General features: G+C 36.8%; 2 protein-coding genes across 4 annotated transcripts in view; both read right to left on the bottom strand.

The window, feature by feature from the left end:
• Window positions 1–17,506, bottom strand: part of LOC135687303 (ras GTPase-activating-like protein IQGAP1) — a 54,601-nt gene that overhangs the window by 29,373 nt on the left and 7,722 nt on the right. For all 3 annotated transcript variants that reach the window (XR_010516182.2, XM_065203833.2, XM_065203832.2), the window contains exons 5-16: window positions 16,440–16,516; window positions 15,991–16,058; window positions 15,767–15,858; window positions 15,177–15,198; window positions 14,638–14,816; window positions 14,160–14,241; window positions 13,455–13,618; window positions 12,878–12,968; window positions 12,310–12,473; window positions 12,018–12,054; window positions 11,579–11,742; window positions 10,824–10,914 (exon numbers count right to left, since the gene is read on the bottom strand). Coding sequence is in view for 2 of the 3 variants with exons in the window: in XM_065203833.2 (XP_065059905.2) it covers window positions 10,824–10,914; window positions 11,579–11,742; window positions 12,018–12,054; window positions 12,310–12,473; window positions 12,878–12,968; window positions 13,455–13,618; window positions 14,160–14,241; window positions 14,638–14,816; window positions 15,177–15,198; window positions 15,767–15,858; window positions 15,991–16,058; window positions 16,440–16,516 (1,231 nt within the window). In the remaining variant the exon portion in view is untranslated. The remainder of the gene's footprint in view (window positions 1–10,823; window positions 10,915–11,578; window positions 11,743–12,017; window positions 12,055–12,309; window positions 12,474–12,877; window positions 12,969–13,454; window positions 13,619–14,159; window positions 14,242–14,637; window positions 14,817–15,176; window positions 15,199–15,766; window positions 15,859–15,990; window positions 16,059–16,439; window positions 16,517–17,506) is intronic.
• On the bottom strand, window positions 1,770–6,213 carry LOC135687307 (uncharacterized). The gene is made up of 2 exons (XM_065203836.2): window positions 2,616–6,213; window positions 1,770–2,060 (listed from the first exon to the last, which is right to left on the bottom strand). The coding sequence occupies exons 1-2, from the start codon at window positions 3,843–3,845 to the stop codon at window positions 1,770–1,772; spliced, it is 1,521 nt and encodes a 506-aa protein (XP_065059908.2). The 5' UTR covers window positions 3,846–6,213.

The following is a 17,506-nucleotide window of genomic DNA, read 5'->3' as shown; positions in this document are numbered from 1 at the left end:
GTCCAGTTCTCGCTCGTCTACCGAAAGAAGATGGTTATTATAGAAGACAATACGAAGCTTTGGGCAAAATCAAGTATTTTCCAAACAGAACGAGGCAAGGCTACTAACTGACAGCGAAGCATTGTTACAGAAAAAAACCCAGTACCAAAAAGTAGCTTGGAAGAGTTCAAGAGAAATATTGATATATGAATGAGGGAGATAGATAAACGAGGAAATTTAGGCGGTGATAAAAAAAAGGCAATATGTAGCAAGAAAACGCTCGATAATTTTCCAAAAAATGTTTTGAATAGACTTTTAAGGAAGGAAACGGTATTCAATTTGACAACAACCAAATTGATGACTGAAAGTAGTCTACGTGGAAAGCAACTATGAGATGAATACTACTAATGAAAAGCATCTGAAACCACATTACCAGAAGCAGTAAAACCTTTTAGTAAAAATCAGACAAAAACGAATGTAGACAAAATTCTTTGAGCTTATCTTAAAACTCTCTCGTTACGAGTTCTTTGATGTCGTGAAAACATTGACAAGTAACTGTAAACACGAAGCCATTATCATTGAAACTCTTGAGTCTGTTTTAAGATACTTTCAGCCAAGATTTATCCTCCTAGCAGTCGTAGTCTAATGTGGTTAGTAAAACGGATTGCATGTTAATGTACACATCCATCGTTGAAATAGCTACAAAAAATCTAGACAGACAGACTAACGGCATTCCTTATCTAATAGTGTACTTTTGACTCTACCAACATTATCTATCAGCATTCCATCGCTTAGAAGTATTTGCACTATAGCGTTCTGCAGTTTTATCGTGAAATAAAACCCTGTCAGACAGTAGCTTCTAAATGAATTTTATCGTTTTTTGGAACTGACAGCCTTTGAAAGAATGTTTAGGCTCTTGTATTGCCACGCTGAATACATCTCTTCTATATAGAATAAAACTGGGTAGTTACTGATGACAACACTGACGTTTCACAAATCTTTGAGGAAAATAGACTACATTGAAGAACGAAAGTAAACATCGAACATCGTCTTTGATGGTACGAGAAATACATAGTTTGGATGTGACGTTTCTTCTCAGTAAGGAAGAGGAAACATTTGTTCACAAAAGCGGAGGTGGGTTTCATATCTGAATTAAGCTTTGCTCAACATATTGTTGACAGAGTGGTAGGCAGAAGCATTAATTGATTTGCCCAAGTACCAGAGAGGGTACAGAATTATAGCTTAAATCTAGGCATTTTGGTAAGCCCTATGCATTTCAAAGCGAAAACGTTACAGATGAAAGAAATCAGCATGGAAAAGAAAATCAGAGATAGCCATCAACAGACTTTTTTAAGAAATAAAGTAAAAAAACATTAAGAAAGTCAAAGATTTCACCATAACAAACTGATGCCAAGCAAATGTGTTCCGTGATTAATTTGATGACATCAATGATTAAAGTACACATACAAAGCAAATATATGCTATACAAGGGAGTGTGTTTCATTTTGGTGAGCAAGTAAAAGATGCAAATCGATTTGCTGAAGACATTGTTGTTGCAAGTAAAATGTGAACTAGTTTTCAGTTAAACACTGTCACTTTGTGTAGGGTCATGCCAAGCGACATTGACGTCAGTTATTGGCTTATAAGGCTTTTGCGCAACCAGCATGCTTTGCTGTAACGCAATTTTATCATGTGAGGACATATGTACATTATTTGGTATTCTCATGCAGTGTGACATTAGGCCCCTTTCGAAAATAGACTCGCAAAGCATGCCGGTTGTGCAAGAACCTCTAATGATTCCATTGATAGTTGCTTCTAGTCGCTGCGAACTCTTCGTGCGTGCGCTTCCTGATTATCTCGACGAATTCCTTGTATTGAGCAAACCCGTTGCCATCAACATCGAATAGTTCAAACAGATTGTCCACCTGAGACCGTCTCATTGGTATTCCCGCAGTTTTAAGTCCCTTAATTAGCTCCGCCTTTGTTATCATCAAGCGGCCAGTTTTATCCATCGCGCGGAAAAAATCAACAACACGGATTCCACGAAGCTCGATATGGTCGAGAATCCTTGAAATCAAGTCCTGCGAAGGTGAATAGTTGTCATTATTAGTGTACAGGAATGAATTTCAAGTTGTTAGTTTTAATTTTTTAAACAACGTAAAAGGATGATATTTAAAAGGATGATCGTTAATTGGAGAATAGCGTAACAATAAGGGAATCATCTACATGACGAAAACATGAATCTTGTGTCTTGATTACTGTTGCTAATAAACTTATATTCAAATTGCAATTTAGACCTACAGTCATCTTGAATAACCATGAAACAATTACATTTGTTTTGACAAACTGGAATGGTCTAGTTTCGGTAAATTATTAATTGTTTCGTGTCTGGTCTTGGGTTCGTGTCTATCTGGTCTGTTCCCTGCAAAAGTTTTGTGGAAATCAGCAAAATCGTTCAAAACAAGAAACAGATGTCGCCATGTAGATAGTTTTACCGAGTTTCACTTTTTCACAGCGTGCAAAAAAAACTTTCAGTGTGCTGACAACTGATAGCCGTAAGAATGGCAAAAGAAAGAAAATAAAGAAGAAAATAGAAAAGAAGCTCATCTTGGGGTGCAAGTGACAGAAAAACTCACCTTCTGCTCTTTGCCTCTCCTCTTGTGCTCTTTCCCTTTGACAACTGCCCCAAACTGGATATATACACCTTCCCTTTCTTCAAACAGCTGCGAAAGCTGTTTGTCAAAGTCAGCCGATACAACGATGTCATCGAAATAAATCTCTTCAATTGCTGTTTCTTTATTCGTTATCAGCGAGTCAATGATCATGGAAGCACCGCGAGACTGGAACGGATTCCCGCCGATTTTTAATACCTTTAAACCAATGTTTAGCTCTAGCCCAATACTAAGCCTGAATGCACCCTCTGCAGAGATACGGTTCTGTGAAATATCCAATGCTCTTAAAGTACTGTTTATCAAAAGGGCATTTCCTATTGCATGCGAACCAAAATCTGCAAAGCCATTACTGCTTAGGTCTAGGGTCTTCATTGTATAATTTGAAATCAAGGAATTAGCAATTGCAGCAGCCCCTTTACTTCGAATATGGTTGCAACTAAGATTAAGAGACAAAATCCCCCTATTAGCCTTTATACCCTCTGCAAGCTTGATACCTCCATCTTCTCCAATTTCATTGGAGCTTAAATCCAAAGAGCGTAAAGTGGAGTTCTCCTTCAGAACGCGACCCAACAAGACAGAATCTCCATCATTAAGTCTTGTAGATGCTAAGCTAAGTTCAAGAATATAATTATTGCCAATGAGTACGTTTGATATGGCCGAAATACCCTCTCCTTTGATGAAGTTCATAGAGAAATCGACAACAGTAATGAAGCAATTATCTGCTAGCATCTCAGCGAATGCCTTTGCTCCTTCTATGCTGATGCCGTTGTCATGGATACATAGTATGGTTGTGGTCGTGTTTTCCTTCAACGTTCGCGCAACGGCTTTGGCTCCATGCGGACCAATGTTATAATGACTCAGATCAATCTCTTCGTCACAAATGTGACGTATAAACGGGCTGCATGGGATGATCTTCAGCTTTCTACAAGCCTTTCTATACACACTTTCCAAGTGTTGGCTTTGTTGACACTGAGTAGTTTTTCCACTTTCAATTATTTCCTCTTCTTCCAAATCTGTTTCAAAGTCGGAATCATCATCTTGATCTTCATCAACACGCTTTGTTGATTCACCATGGAAATTCAAGACACCCTTTTCTTCGTTGTCTGTGTCACCAATTTGTTCCTTTCCCGGAGCAATTCGCCTAATAAACTCGATTCTTCCATTCCAGTCTTCATCGTTGTTTTTGCTGCCCATTATGGAATATAGGTGTGTTACCCAACTGCAATATGGGCTCCAAGCAAAGTTAAAATTTTCACGATGATAACACAGATCCCAATGACCGATTAACAAGGATAATCGGATGGATCTTAGACTTTTTGCCAAATAACCTTTTGCTACAGGCTACGCATTGAAATTTGCTTCTGTTGAACGTATAAAGTTATCACCAAAGCACTAATGAATAGAAGAACTTACAAAGTACAAGTAGAATACATAACAAAACCAGTGCAAATATGTTACGAAGAGTTCATTAGCCGATTTCGACCATCAACCAACTGACGCGTTCCATTCCAACAATCAACCAGACTTCTTTGACGAGACGCACTTCAACCCGCTCCTAATCTCAGCTGTCAGTTCACGCAAATCTCTGAACACGTAAAATTGTCGCAGTTTATATACAGAAATTGAATGTTGTTATCATGGAATTTGTATGCCAACATTAGTAACATCTCTATGTGTACAGTACTCACCAAGGCAACGTACTTTAGAGCAAACAAGGTGGTGGGTTAGGTGGGTATTTCCATTTAGCTCATTCAGATGCATATGAATTATTAAGGTAAGTGATAAGTGAACAGAGCTAGATTGCGATTACATTATCTAAATGCAATGAAAAGAGAAGAATGCACATTCCGTCAAATCTCGAGCCTTCATCAATAAAACATTATGTGCTCTGCACCTGTATGCAAATAAAAAGATTAACGAGACGCACTGTGGATGACTTTGGCAGGTTTAGATTGAAGTGCCCAGCAGGACTAGTCCTATTTGGGGAATCAGTATACCCTGCTTAATCGGCAGGAAGTCCCTTATACAAGCTGCCCTCCTTTTAGGCATTTCACTCATTCAAATCATAACGTTTCTTCTACTTAGCGTCCCATTTGCAGTGGAATTCTTCAATTTGCAAACAATTCGGCTAAAGAAAGTTCACCTTTCATTCATCAAAAGGAAATGCTAATCAAAAGTTTTCTAAGAAGTAACAAATTATTGCGAACCTATTTCGAGGAAAAAGAAGATAGGCTCAATTTCCACAAAAGAGTTATTTAACTTGTCATTCCACAGACTTAAAAAAAGAAATGATGCTATTCAAAAAGAAAAACATCCGGTTAGGCAAAATGCGAGAAAATAGAGGAGAGCAAAGAGCTTTTGAAAGCAAGTTTTGAATACAAAAACGCGGTACTTGAGAAATAGAGTTGTTTTAAATCGAGACTTACATGTCACTTGAAAAAAAAATGTAGTCAAACAACTTTTTAGTCGAAACATACTCAAAAACAAAGGAACCTCTGCAGTGTTGAATCTTATATAATACTTTTGGTCTAACCGGCTTGCTAATATTTCGATAAATTAAAACCATCTTCTTTAATATTTGATGTTACATCTCTTAATATTTTATTCAAGATAAACTCACTGGGCTAGGCGAAGTTTAGGGACCAAGTGTTATTTACAAACTTAACTTTGCGTTTGAAATTATTGAAATAAAAAGAACTTGTGCTTTGATCGACCCTTATCACAGTGGCCTCTATTGAAAAATCAATTTTGTTCCAGAATGAGAAAATAATATCCCATGTGATGGGGGAATGACAGTCTACAGTGCTTCTGAAAGAACATGGCGGAGATAGCCAAAACTTCTGTCAATTTCCTGTATGTCCAGACAAAGAAACCTACCAAATATGCTATTAACGATACTGTTGTTTTCATGCTGTTGTTGTTGCTGTTGCCGTTGTTGTTGTTCAAAAGCTAAATAGGCGACGAGCATATGTTTCCATTAATTTGGCAAAGCTAGGTAAACCCCTCTCGCCAATTACTTAATACGGAACGAGTATTATTAGGCCAACAGAAATTCATTTCAACAAAGAGCAAAAAAGACGGTGTAACTGACTAGATCAAAGTGATCACCAATCTTTGGCACAGAAATCTGTTCTAAATGACGAGTCTAAACAAGGAAGTAAAAAACCAAGGTGACACCAAAATGGCAAAAGTGATTCAACGAAGCAAAACCCTCACTAAGGGAAATTGACGAATTGATTTCGAGGCTAGGTAGGAATTATTAAAGTCAACAAAGCTGCCTTTTAATCAGCATTTCATTGGAAGATTCAGGGAGAGATCCTGGTCATGAGAAGCTTCGTTTTCCAATCAAGCAGAAGCCTCTTTATATTGCGATCTGACTGTCCCTAAGGGGTGAACTGCTGTGGTTAAAATTAAATCTTTTCTGCGGCAGGTTTATCTGCAAAAATCCTAAAAATCCCAGGAAACAGAATATACAAGATACAGTTCAAAGGGAAAGGGCTGGAGTTATGGGTGGAAGCATGGTTTTTATAACAACATCATAAATCCTCATATATCCATTGGATGACCGAGATGAAATTAATATTTGGCTTACCATCCGTCGTAGTAGCTCCAAATTTTCTGTCGGGAACTGGGCTATCATCCAGTTTTCTGATGTTATGCACAAAACGATCAAACGAAGTCGAAGTAACACCATATGCAACTTTAACCAAACCCCAAAAAGGCATTCTTAGACGATCTTTGCTATATTCAAGCAGCACTCTTCTTATAAAAATGTGCCAAGAGGAATCCAAAAGAGCGGCAAAAACAGTGACACTGCCTTGCGCTTCAAACAGAAATTGCATTGACTCGAAAGGCTCTGATGTCTGCCTCAACCAAAAATTTCTCAGTCAGTTACTTGCCTTTGGCGATAAAAATGATTTATATTTCCCCGCGATCCGTAGCAAGACGGGATATTTGATAAAAACACAAGGCTTTTCATAATCATTTTAAAATCCAGCTCACTGTGTTTTCAGGTCCACAAAATGCAGCATCGTCCATTCAGCCCGCACTCCTATATCAATAAATTGTCGTGACCAGATAGTAAAATGAGTAGACAGGTTGTTGAAACGTAACTGATGCTGCTCTATGGATACTACACGGAAATTTAAAGTATCATATCAACCATTCCTCGAACATTTGGAATCTCTAAATTGATAGTTTGTGGAGAAACTTGACGCATAAGCGCTGCGTTGCACCAATATCAAGGTTGAACCGTGTTACTCTTTTCCATGCTTGCGTAAAGGAATATTAAACCAAAGAAAATGTATTTCCAAAATCTGATCAAAGCAGTTGCCAGGTGTAGCGCTATTCAAGATAGACTTTAGAATGAATATAGTTGGTCCACACGGTTTATTTTGCAGAGAATAATGTGCAAAAAAGTTCCATTTATTAAAGAATATAATGCAACTACCAAATGATGTGATTTTCATCTATAGTTCTAACCAAACAACCAGCAATTGATTAGTATTTTGCATGGAGAGTTTTAAATATTAACGAGACGAGCGTTACGTCCTGAAAGGAGGTAACAAAGTAACGGCATTAAGTAAAGGCTCAAATTTCAGAACTCAAGAAAGATTACTGAAATAAGAAATCAATAAGCTAGATTTTTTTCAAAAATGAAGATCTTCTAATGTACAACACGGGGGAAACAAGAAAAAGCTGTAATTCTGCTCGCCATCAATATTTGTCTGGTTTTTCGATGAATGCAAACACCTGTAGCAAACATAATTTGCACGATATCTGCATCGGACATCTAATAATGCAATGTCTGCGAGTATACGAGGGAAAACCAAGATGACAACCACAATCACGTGTCTCTAATGTATATAATTAGAATGTGACTGCTTCTTTTGGTTGAATGTGTTGATGATGCATGAATACTCAGATAGATATCCGAGTTAGGAGAGAAAATGTAGGAAGATGATTACAGATTTGATATCGGATACCAAATAAAAGCTGCAAAATTCCAATCAAAAGGTCTAGAAATCTAAATCGTAAAGACAACAAAGATCAGATACGCAAAGCTAATTACTGGGACAAGAATATTCAAAGCAGGAAGGAAGCGAAGTCATTATAAATTCTCATAAAGATATTTTTCATAAAAACATTTCTCATAAAGACATTTCTCTTAGAGACATTTCTCATAAAGGCACCGATAAAGAATCTTTTTCACTTAATTTGGACTCCTTCGGACTAAAAAAGATCTAAAATTCCTGGAATTTCGTTACATTTTGTACTGAATAGCAACTTTCTAAGGTGCATAATAAGCATTTTAACTTTGTTTTTGAGAGAAATAATACTGTTAGATGAGGCTCATGGTAACTACAATAAGCAATATAGTAAGACTGGTCCACCGAAAACTGAATTTCAGATTAAGCCAAAAAACATCCAGGGGGAAAGACAGGGGAGCAATAAGAACTAGATTTCGAGAAATGGTTTACTTTCAGATAAAAAAATCGAAAGTTGCTTGCTCCAACATTGGCAACCTCAAGTTTTGCCACAAGAAAATAGTACAAAAGACTTTCTTAGAAGCTGCCGTGTCCCTCTCTATTTCCACTTTCATGCAATTTTTCTATTCTTTCTTGTAATTTTGTTCTGTTACTGTTGCTTAAAATTTTTTGAAATTCAGATTGTATAATATTAATGTATATATCACAAGCGTATGTAATAGGGCACTGGACTCGATAACCTTTCAGGTTTATCTCAGTGTCCTAGGCAACACTCACGGATATTCTTTTAATAATTCTTTAATTCCTCTTTATATTTAAGACAATAAGTAAATATATTTTCAATAAACACACTGTAAGAATGTTGCTTAATGAAATGAAATTTAAATTTGAATTTGTTGCCCCCTAATATTGCTTTTTTGAAAATGTAGATGATTGCAACAACAAACAGAATTTACAAACTAGCTGACGAATAATATAAATGACAAAAGTAAGAGTAACAAATCTAGAAAAGAGTACATCCATGATTCCAGAGAAAGAAAGGATCATCCTTCCTTCTTTCTTGGCAATACATTAAAATGCTGATAACATTCTTAAAAAAGGGGGTTTTGGAGTGACTCAATGATTCATTTAGCTCTCCATGACCTTTCTCACAGTTTTCGGCCGTGAGACCGCCATGTTTCTAGGCTATGAGGGCCCTCTAAGACCAGCAGTAGTAAGACCATCAAATGATAGTTATATGATACAAGCAAGCAAGCAAGCAAGCAAGCAAGCAAGCAAGCAAGCAAGCAAGCAAGCAAGCAAGCAAGCAAGCAAGCAAGCAAGCAAGCAAGCAAGCAAGCAAGCAAGCAAGCAAGCAAGCAAGCAAGCAAGCAAGCAAGCAAGCAAGCAAAAAAGCAAGCAAGGAAGCAGGAAAGTGAATGCCAAAATCAGGCATAAATTCAATGTCAGGTAATGGCCCAGCATCTGCGCCTTAGACAGAGTCTGGCTTTTCCAGAGGTGTCATACAAAGAACCCCAATTGCACAGGGATTTCTGTTTTAGCTGCACAAGCACAGTTTAAAGAAGCAATCTGCATGTATTGATGATACTGATGCTAGTACTGAGACAACTAATATTTAATGTCATATCACTCTTATACCAGAAATATCGGAACAGAGACGCCAAAGATCCATCAACGGCCACTACACATACAACAGTAAATAATTTTATTAGTTATTTTATCAGTGATTTATAGAAAAATCATATACAAACCATGAGATGCTTTGAATGAGTTTTTAAGCTTTTCATGGCACCTGCGGTGGTGTGCAAGGAGACGCACGACTATGTCCCCATTATTATCACTTGTCAAAAACCTAAAAAGCTTCTGTTTTTCCTTATCGATCGTAGAAATCATGCTTGTTGACAGCAGATGAAGGCAAAGTAAGGTTCTGCAACTGGAAGGCTCAACACATCCATACGGCCTAGTTGCAAAGATTACAGGCAGTCAATACGGTCACATGTCCGAGCTTTCACGTCTATTCACTACCGATTATACTCAAATCTTAGAGGTGGAAAAAAGCATTTGATGCTTGCTCTTATCCACAGGCAAAGGCGCCGAATAGTAAATTGATAGAATCGGCAAAGATAAGGTGTTTCAAGTGCAGTATTCCGATAGTCTAAAAATCTCGCGAAAAGATAAACACGGTGAATGGACATAAATCATTGATGCCGACGTGCATATATAGCAAAATAGGGTTTATAGACCTGTTTGATAGTATAAAGACGAATGGCAATTGACTTCAAATTATCGCAAAACTAAGAGGTCAAGTGACTCAATGATTCGACATACTGACCTACTACAAAACCAACAGCCTTTTTGTTTGAAACAATACCATATTTTATTTTTCCAATAGTATAATAAATATAGTATTTGGCCATAAAGTGGAGCTCCTTTGTATGGAGTTCTCGTCAATTAGCCACTTTACAAAACAAAATATATTTTAACAATCAGTACAAGTGTTCTTAAGAACCACTTCTCTCTGCTCAATTGGCATTACACACTCATGACTATTGTGCCATTGCACAAATATCAGTTATCAATTTTAGTCTTTTAATCACTGGTAGTGATATTAAGTTGCAGAACTAACAAAGTATGTATTTATCCAACTAGAAACTTCTTTCAAAATCTGAAGAGACGATAATATTGCTCGTTGATGCGCATACAAAAAAGGAAGCTAACCAAACAAATGAACTCGAAATTTAGGTAAGACTCGATACAAACAAACTATAAAGAATGTATTGCCATAAAAACTAAGAAACCACCACTGCCGACCTGACACAACAAAAAGAAAAGCAGCCAGTCAAATACTTCAGACTGTAAACAGATAATTATTTTCTATTTTAATGCATCATACGAGATCCAAAGGTGAGACTGCGTAGAATAAACTAAGAACAGAAATCATAAAAATTCTCTTTCACTGGCTACTGGCAAAAATTCGTTTAAACATTCTTGGAAAGCTAAAGGGCATGATATATCTTCAAACATTTGTTTTTAACCAGAGTATCTGTACATTTAACAAGTTTTCAGGTTCTACCATTGTCTTTGTTCAGTTGTGAGATCTAAAAAAACTGAACATGATGACAGCAACACAACAACAAAGCTATGAGAAAATAGCGAATCGCAACTGAATTCGAAGGTAACTTACGGTCATTTTCCTCCTGTACCTCTGTGTTCACATACTCAACGAGGGCTTGGACTTCAACTTGGTTAAGATCCTCATGTTGTACGCCGAGTTCCTGTCAAATAAAAAGAAACAACTTCAAAGATACCATAACCAGTAAACGGTGTCTAGAACCCAAGAAAATCTTAAACTATAGATTTTATTGCTATACTGATTTTGAAGCTAAATTTTGATCTTCGCTTTCACTCGTTAAAAAGGTGAATTTAATAAACAGTGCGAGTCGAAAAGCCTTAGGGCGAAATTATTCATAAAACAATGGACCTCTTTTATAGTTATTTCGGAGAGACCAATTTCTTAACAGGACAATGTTCTACAAACTGAACAAACTGATGTAATCTTTGACCAGTAATGCGAAATGACCACTTACTACTCGGTTACCAAGCAAATAATTTTCAGGTACCAGATACCAAGACGAAGAACTCCGCAAGCCTAACACATTCTGCAAAAGAGGTTACTAAGAGAATGTTCTCTGTAGTACAACCGATACTTTAAATGTATCTTTATTGGCTTTGTGATTTTAAATACTGCAGAGTCGGTAGAAGAATTACAATGAGTCAGGAGCACCTATGACTTCCAAGGATTCACCCAGGAATCAAAATTATGATTGGGTAGGAATAGGTAACTTTTTACGGTTGCTGGCACCTCTACCACTCTGGAAACCCTCCAGAATATACCCGGCGCAACATATTAATAAGATGGAGGTGATCATATGAACAAACCTCTCTCTTCTCGTTCTTCACAGCAATGAAATGCGAGAGGTATCTAGAGCCCAACGCTTCGTCAACACCATCTAAGGCAGCCTCTTGGTCCTTGAGCGCATCAGTCAACGCAACAGAGTCCGCAACATCAACTGCATTATTAATTGCTGCAACAGCTGTGAGCACTGAAACGACAAGCGCCATCGAATTACCATGCGATACTCATATCATGATGGTTCGCACAATCTAACATTGTCGGCAAAGGGATTCACTCACAGCGTCAAAACGTCAGATAAAAATTCTGCATATACAATATTGTCTGTTTTTGAGTATCATGTTAACTTCTCCTCAGTGCTTACATAGGGAGGTTCTGGAACTTCATAAGGTCATTTTAGCATAAAAAACCCCCGCGAACATGTTCTTTAAATAAGAGGTGACTGGCAAATTATATCTTACTAACCTTTCAAAAGAAGAGTCAGATCTTCATATGTGAGATCCTGCAAGCGAAATTCGTATACATCACTTAACGTAATTTGCTTAGTAAGATTGCTTGTTCTAAGGCTGATAGTAAAATATGCTTTCTAACATTAAGAAGATCTCTGAATGACAAAATATGATACATTCTTGCAATTTCCCAATTACTTGCAGTTTTTATCCAATAACCTAATTGCAATTTTTTAACTTTGCGTATCTATCAATTTCTTACAGTCTATACAGGATATCTAAAAGAATAAATAAATACAGTTTCAAACCTGTCCTTTATCCAACCGGGCACGTTTCAGGTTGTCGTAATACAAGTATGGCCTTCTTGGATCAACTTCCGGCAACATAGACTCTGGTTTCATTAGCCAGGCCATGAGTTCCTCAGCTGTTCCCTCTTCAAGCGTCTTGTTGATGCCACCCAAGCAAGCTTCCACTGGAAAAATAGAATTTACAACATTCTAAAACTGGATACGGGTAGACTAAGCATGTATACAAGACTTGAGGGATGCTATTTGATTTCATACCGTGAAGGTAAAAACAAACATAAAAAATTTGGATAAAAGTTAAGGTCGTCTACCTACATCTCTTTTTAAAAGATTCGAGATTGACTCACAAAATACCCTTCGTAAATTACAGCGAAAGAATAGACAGGTTATCAACAGGCAGGTGTTCCAAAAAGGGTGGAAGATAAATAGCAAGTGTGCCAAACAAGAAGCAAAGGACTTGGTAAAACATATTTTTATCAATATTTTCAGTCCCCATCCACTGTCCTGGAGAGCTTTAATGAAACGAATCAGTTAACCTTCACAAAAATTTAAATAATAGCAAGAAACTCACTCAAGTTAGCTTTATTGGCAACGGAATTGCAATTATAAATCGTGTTTTGAATTTCACGTAATTGTAGAAGAGCGTTTGGATTTTCCTCTTTCTAAAAAGATAGAAACAAGTTGGAAATGTATAAAATACTTATCTGAAGCTTTTTTAAAGTTTACTTGGGAATCAATCTGAATAAATATACTCAGTTTTACAAGAGACTCAAGATACTCAGTTGATTAGGTATGGAATTGCTCACTGGTCTTTAGATGAAATCAAAACAAAAATACTGTATAATATTTAACAGTGAGTTTTCTTTTTAAAGAACTGCCATGCCAAAAAACCCGATTGGTAAAAAGCAACTTGTACTGACAAAGGGTTAAGTAATTTAATAGACCACAAACAAATTTTTATTGATGAATAATTTTATGTAGCCATTTACTCATAGAAATCGAAATCATGGGCTGTTTACTATTAGTTCTCAACATATTGAGCAAACTGGAAAAGAAACGAAAAACTCGGAGAACAAAGCGTAGGTCATCTATTTGCACACAAGTTTTCTTATCGGCAAGGGCTCTACAAAACCGTTCAAAGTAGTCACCTTAGCCTTTGCCGCCTTCTCGTCTTTCAGATTTTTAAAGTACCAGCTGATATTTGCACCAATGACGTCACGAAGGCCTGCAGATTCGTCTTTAAGTGCACTTAAAAGCAACTGTTCATCGCCGGCATCAATAGCAGCATTGATGGCCTGGACTGCAACATCAGCTGCAAAAGAAACAACAAATCTCCAATTAAGTAAAACTGAAAATCGACACATGAGAGACAAGTTGAAGCAGATCCAGTTTCCATTAGAATGTTTCTATATCCAATGTTGGTATCAATCAACGAACTCAATAAAGTAATTAATATCAAACTCATTCGGGCATCACGCAGGACTTTTACAGGTCATTTGACCTTGATATCTTCTTCCTTTGTCAACCGTGTGTAAATATTTCTGTTGCGCCAAGGCAGCAGCGACCTTCATTACTGTCACTTGGAAGATGATTAACCACACAATCCAACACACGCAATCTGCCAAGTAAAGCTAGAGAAATCTGATTCGAAAGGGGAAGGGGTGGGGCATCTGCAATGGCATTAAAATGGTGATTCGTGAATTGATACAACATGCCAAATAAGGAGAATAACATTACTAGGGTAGTTTTGTGGGTCAAAACAAACATAATAGCGGAAACGATTCAATCACTTTTGCTGCTATATGGCAAATGATTAAAGGTTCGTTTTAACTTAAACGACATGAAAAACGTACTGTTTACGGTTTTGACATGGCCTTGAATTTCAGCCTGTGTGAGCAGCTTGTCGTACAGGTCTAGCTCTTCTTCAGGACGATTCTGAAAAAGCAGAAAACTAACCATCAACCATGGTTCTATAGCTTTATCAGCAAGGTTTGATAGTTGCATTTTTAAAGAAACACCCGAAAAAATCACACTGGCTTTAATGAAAGAATTATTAAACACGTTGAAAATTTTGAAAATGTCGATACTACAAATCACTGTCTAGAATTTGAAAAAATTTAACAATTTTAAACATTTTATTGTGCTTCATTCAACTCTAAACCCACACAAAACGGGCGCTTGGGCCTTATAATCTCTGGGGGATCAGGTAAACTACAAATCAAAAAAAGTCTCTCCATCAAAAAAAGTCTCTCCGGCAAAAAGAGTCCCTCCGTCAAAAAAAGTCTCTCTGTATTAAATACAAGAATTGAATACTAAAAATTGCAGACTTGCCTTAGCCTCCGCAGCAGCAGTTTTTCGATGCTTCTCTTCAGCCAATTTATTCTGGTATCCGACCTTATTCGATTCGTAAAGATTCAACAGCCTAGCAGCAGGATTGCTCAAAACCTTGAAAAGCTCGTCCGGGTCATTCTTGTCGATTGTTTCATTTATGGCAACGATGGCAGCATGAGCTGAAAAACGTCAATAAAACGCACTTGGAAAGGAGAATATGAAGAAAAACTGAAGAAATTGAATCTTATCAATTACCTTGTTACTTAAAGATAAAGGAAAAACTGATGAATGTTATTCTAAAAGACAATTGATCAGTGTTTTGCTTAATTCGACGACGTAATCACACTAGCTGTTATGTAAGCCAGATACAGCAAGCTGGGAAAGTGTCATACGTGCCATGATATGATGGCAATACAAATTTTGCAATGGCTAGCATGGCAATGGAAAGGACCCTAGTTGTTGTATTTCCCGTAAGTCCTACCATTCAAAGAGGAGCTACGGTACATTATGAGGCTTCGTAGTTATTAAGTGGCACTTACTTGCTGCATCATTCTCTGAAAGCTGAAAAGAAATGATTAGCTTATTAAAAAATATATAGCATGGGATAGTTGAAATAACATCATAAAATAATATTTACTATATAATATTTTGAGCACATTTTGTCTTGAAAATATCGATATTGAAACCTCCTTTAAAGGACCTTTGCAAGGAATGAACACTCCAAAACAACGGATAAATGATTTTGCCATAATATTTACTATATGATATTTCGAGCACATTTTGACTTGAAAATATCGATATTGAAACCTCCTTTAAAGGACCTTTGCAAGGAATGAGCACTCCAAAACAACAGATAAATGATTTTGCCATATCTTTACTGCTGTTAAAGCCTATAGCAAGTCCCCTCTAGAGAACGGCCACCTCTCGCAACGGACAGTAAATTTGGTCTCACGTGTGTCAGTTTCACGGAGGTGCACTGCATACAATTTTATGCGAAATCTATAAATCTAGTATAATGTGGGTATACGACGGTATAGGAATGTGATACCAACTAATAATATATGCTAACTAAATAGCATTTACACGCGTGCTTCTACGCGAACACGATCAGTGATAGATCAAGTCTTACCTCTCCAGCCAGCAAGCCCCCGATCTTTCCAAAAGCCGGCATTGCAATACCATATTTGTCCAAAGCTTGCTTCATTGCATTGATTTCTTCCTCTGAAAATAATTCAAAAATTTTAATAACTTATTCAGTAATACTAAATTATATATGTATTTGTTTTGAACACTGAAACAGAAAAAAAGATTTAGCTAAATATAAGAAAGTGAGACTATACCAAATTTACTTACGTGTAAATGTTGCTTTGCCATAGAGATCCTGAATTTGTGGAGCAAGGCCCAATTTGTATAGATACAAACTGCAAAACAGGTTTAAAAATCAATTTTGTTCATATTGGACAAACAATTAGGGTTCTAATACATGTTGCTTGTTCGATGAATATATATCTCTTTATTATCAAACGCCTATTAAAACTTTATCATTTTGAAATCAAACTTGATTCGAAGAAGGTAAGAAACTCCTGATAGTTTTCGCAATTTATGAATTCATGTCATGATTGGGTATCGGCTACACAGTCAAGAGCACCTGCCATAAACAAGCCATGGTAGTATATAAGAAACATAACACAACAGCAGAAACAATGCAGTTAGAAAGTATTAGAATGAGAGAAGCCTCTTCATAAAACTCAAAACAGCACACGCATTGTCTTTATAAAACAATGTGGGTAAAGCTCCAGTACCTGAGGGCATGTATACAGTAGATTGCTCTTGGCATGTTCTTCATATCGTAGATATCTGTTGTTTCTGGGTAGAATACCTAGAAAAGAAACATTAAATAAAATCATGTATCGGTCGTTCTCTTAACAATCCACCAAGCCTTTTAGACAGCTCAGTTGCTCTCTCCTTATGCACAAGGTGTTTTCTTTTATTTTTTCTACGATATATAGACCAAATAACCAAGAGGACTTTCAAGCGATTTTAAGGACAAGCGAATTAAAGAATGAATATAAACTGAAAAAAGAGTTTATTCAATCTCAGTCACAAGTTTTCTAGAAAAGGTTTATCTATAAGAAGAAACTATCCGCTTGTAATTTCCTCGCTTCGTTGCTGTCTAAAAATCGTTAACTGCGTTGCTGCCTTGTCATAAAATTAACAGTATAAAAACTGTCTACGCTTTCTGAACAACAGAACATCGCAAATATCAAGCAGCCTCTGTTGGCTAACTGGATATCATACGATTTCACCACTACAATCATTGCCAAAAGTACTTGCAACACCCAGCAATTTGTGCTGCATTCTATATATTTTATTCTTTTCCCGAAAAACAATAATTTTTTCCGCCCCTTTCCTCCTAAAACAATGTTGATAGTTTAGAAAAATAGCATAAAAGAAACGTTAAAGAAGGAACTTCCTAATTCCCTGACCGTTTCCTAGTGAACCAACATTGTTTAAGGGGGGAGGGGGTTTACTGAATTTAACCTTACAAACTGACGTCAGTGTTCCAAGACATTTGGCAGGCTTGGAAGTGCTATTTCTAAGGGCATAAGAGCGTGACTATAGCAGCGCAATTTCTTATTGAGGAACTTCTACGTTACGCGCTGATTCTTTTTTTGATTTGATTCGTTATTTTGCTTCTGCCCTACGTTCTACAACACCGTTTTTGATAACAATCTTTGAATTTCTAAAATAATTTTGCGACAACATGCATAATACACATTATCATTATAAAGTAGATTCAGGTCAGTCAAACCAAATGCTATTGAAAGTTTCTGACTGTCAGTTGAGTGTGACTGTAAACGGAGCTTAA

The sequence above is a fragment of the Rhopilema esculentum genome, chromosome 20, assembly GCF_057945365.1.
Source record: "Rhopilema esculentum isolate cy_ngs chromosome 20, ASM5794536v1, whole genome shotgun sequence".
Classification (NCBI taxonomy): domain Eukaryota; kingdom Metazoa; phylum Cnidaria; class Scyphozoa; order Rhizostomeae; family Rhizostomatidae; genus Rhopilema; species Rhopilema esculentum.
This window is presented reverse-complemented; position numbering and strand designations above follow the sequence as displayed.

What these genes read in the sequence shown, in the direction of transcription:
- LOC135687307 (XM_065203836.2), bottom strand. Translation starts at nt 3,845, where the DNA reads ATGGGCAGCAAAAACAACGATGAAGACTGGAATGGAAGAATCGAGTTT. An exon ending in GGAGAGGCAAAGAGCAGAAG is followed by an intron (nt 2,061 to 2,615) that starts GTGAGTTTTTCT and finishes TCACCTTCGCAG; the next exon opens with GACTTGATTTCAAGGATTCT.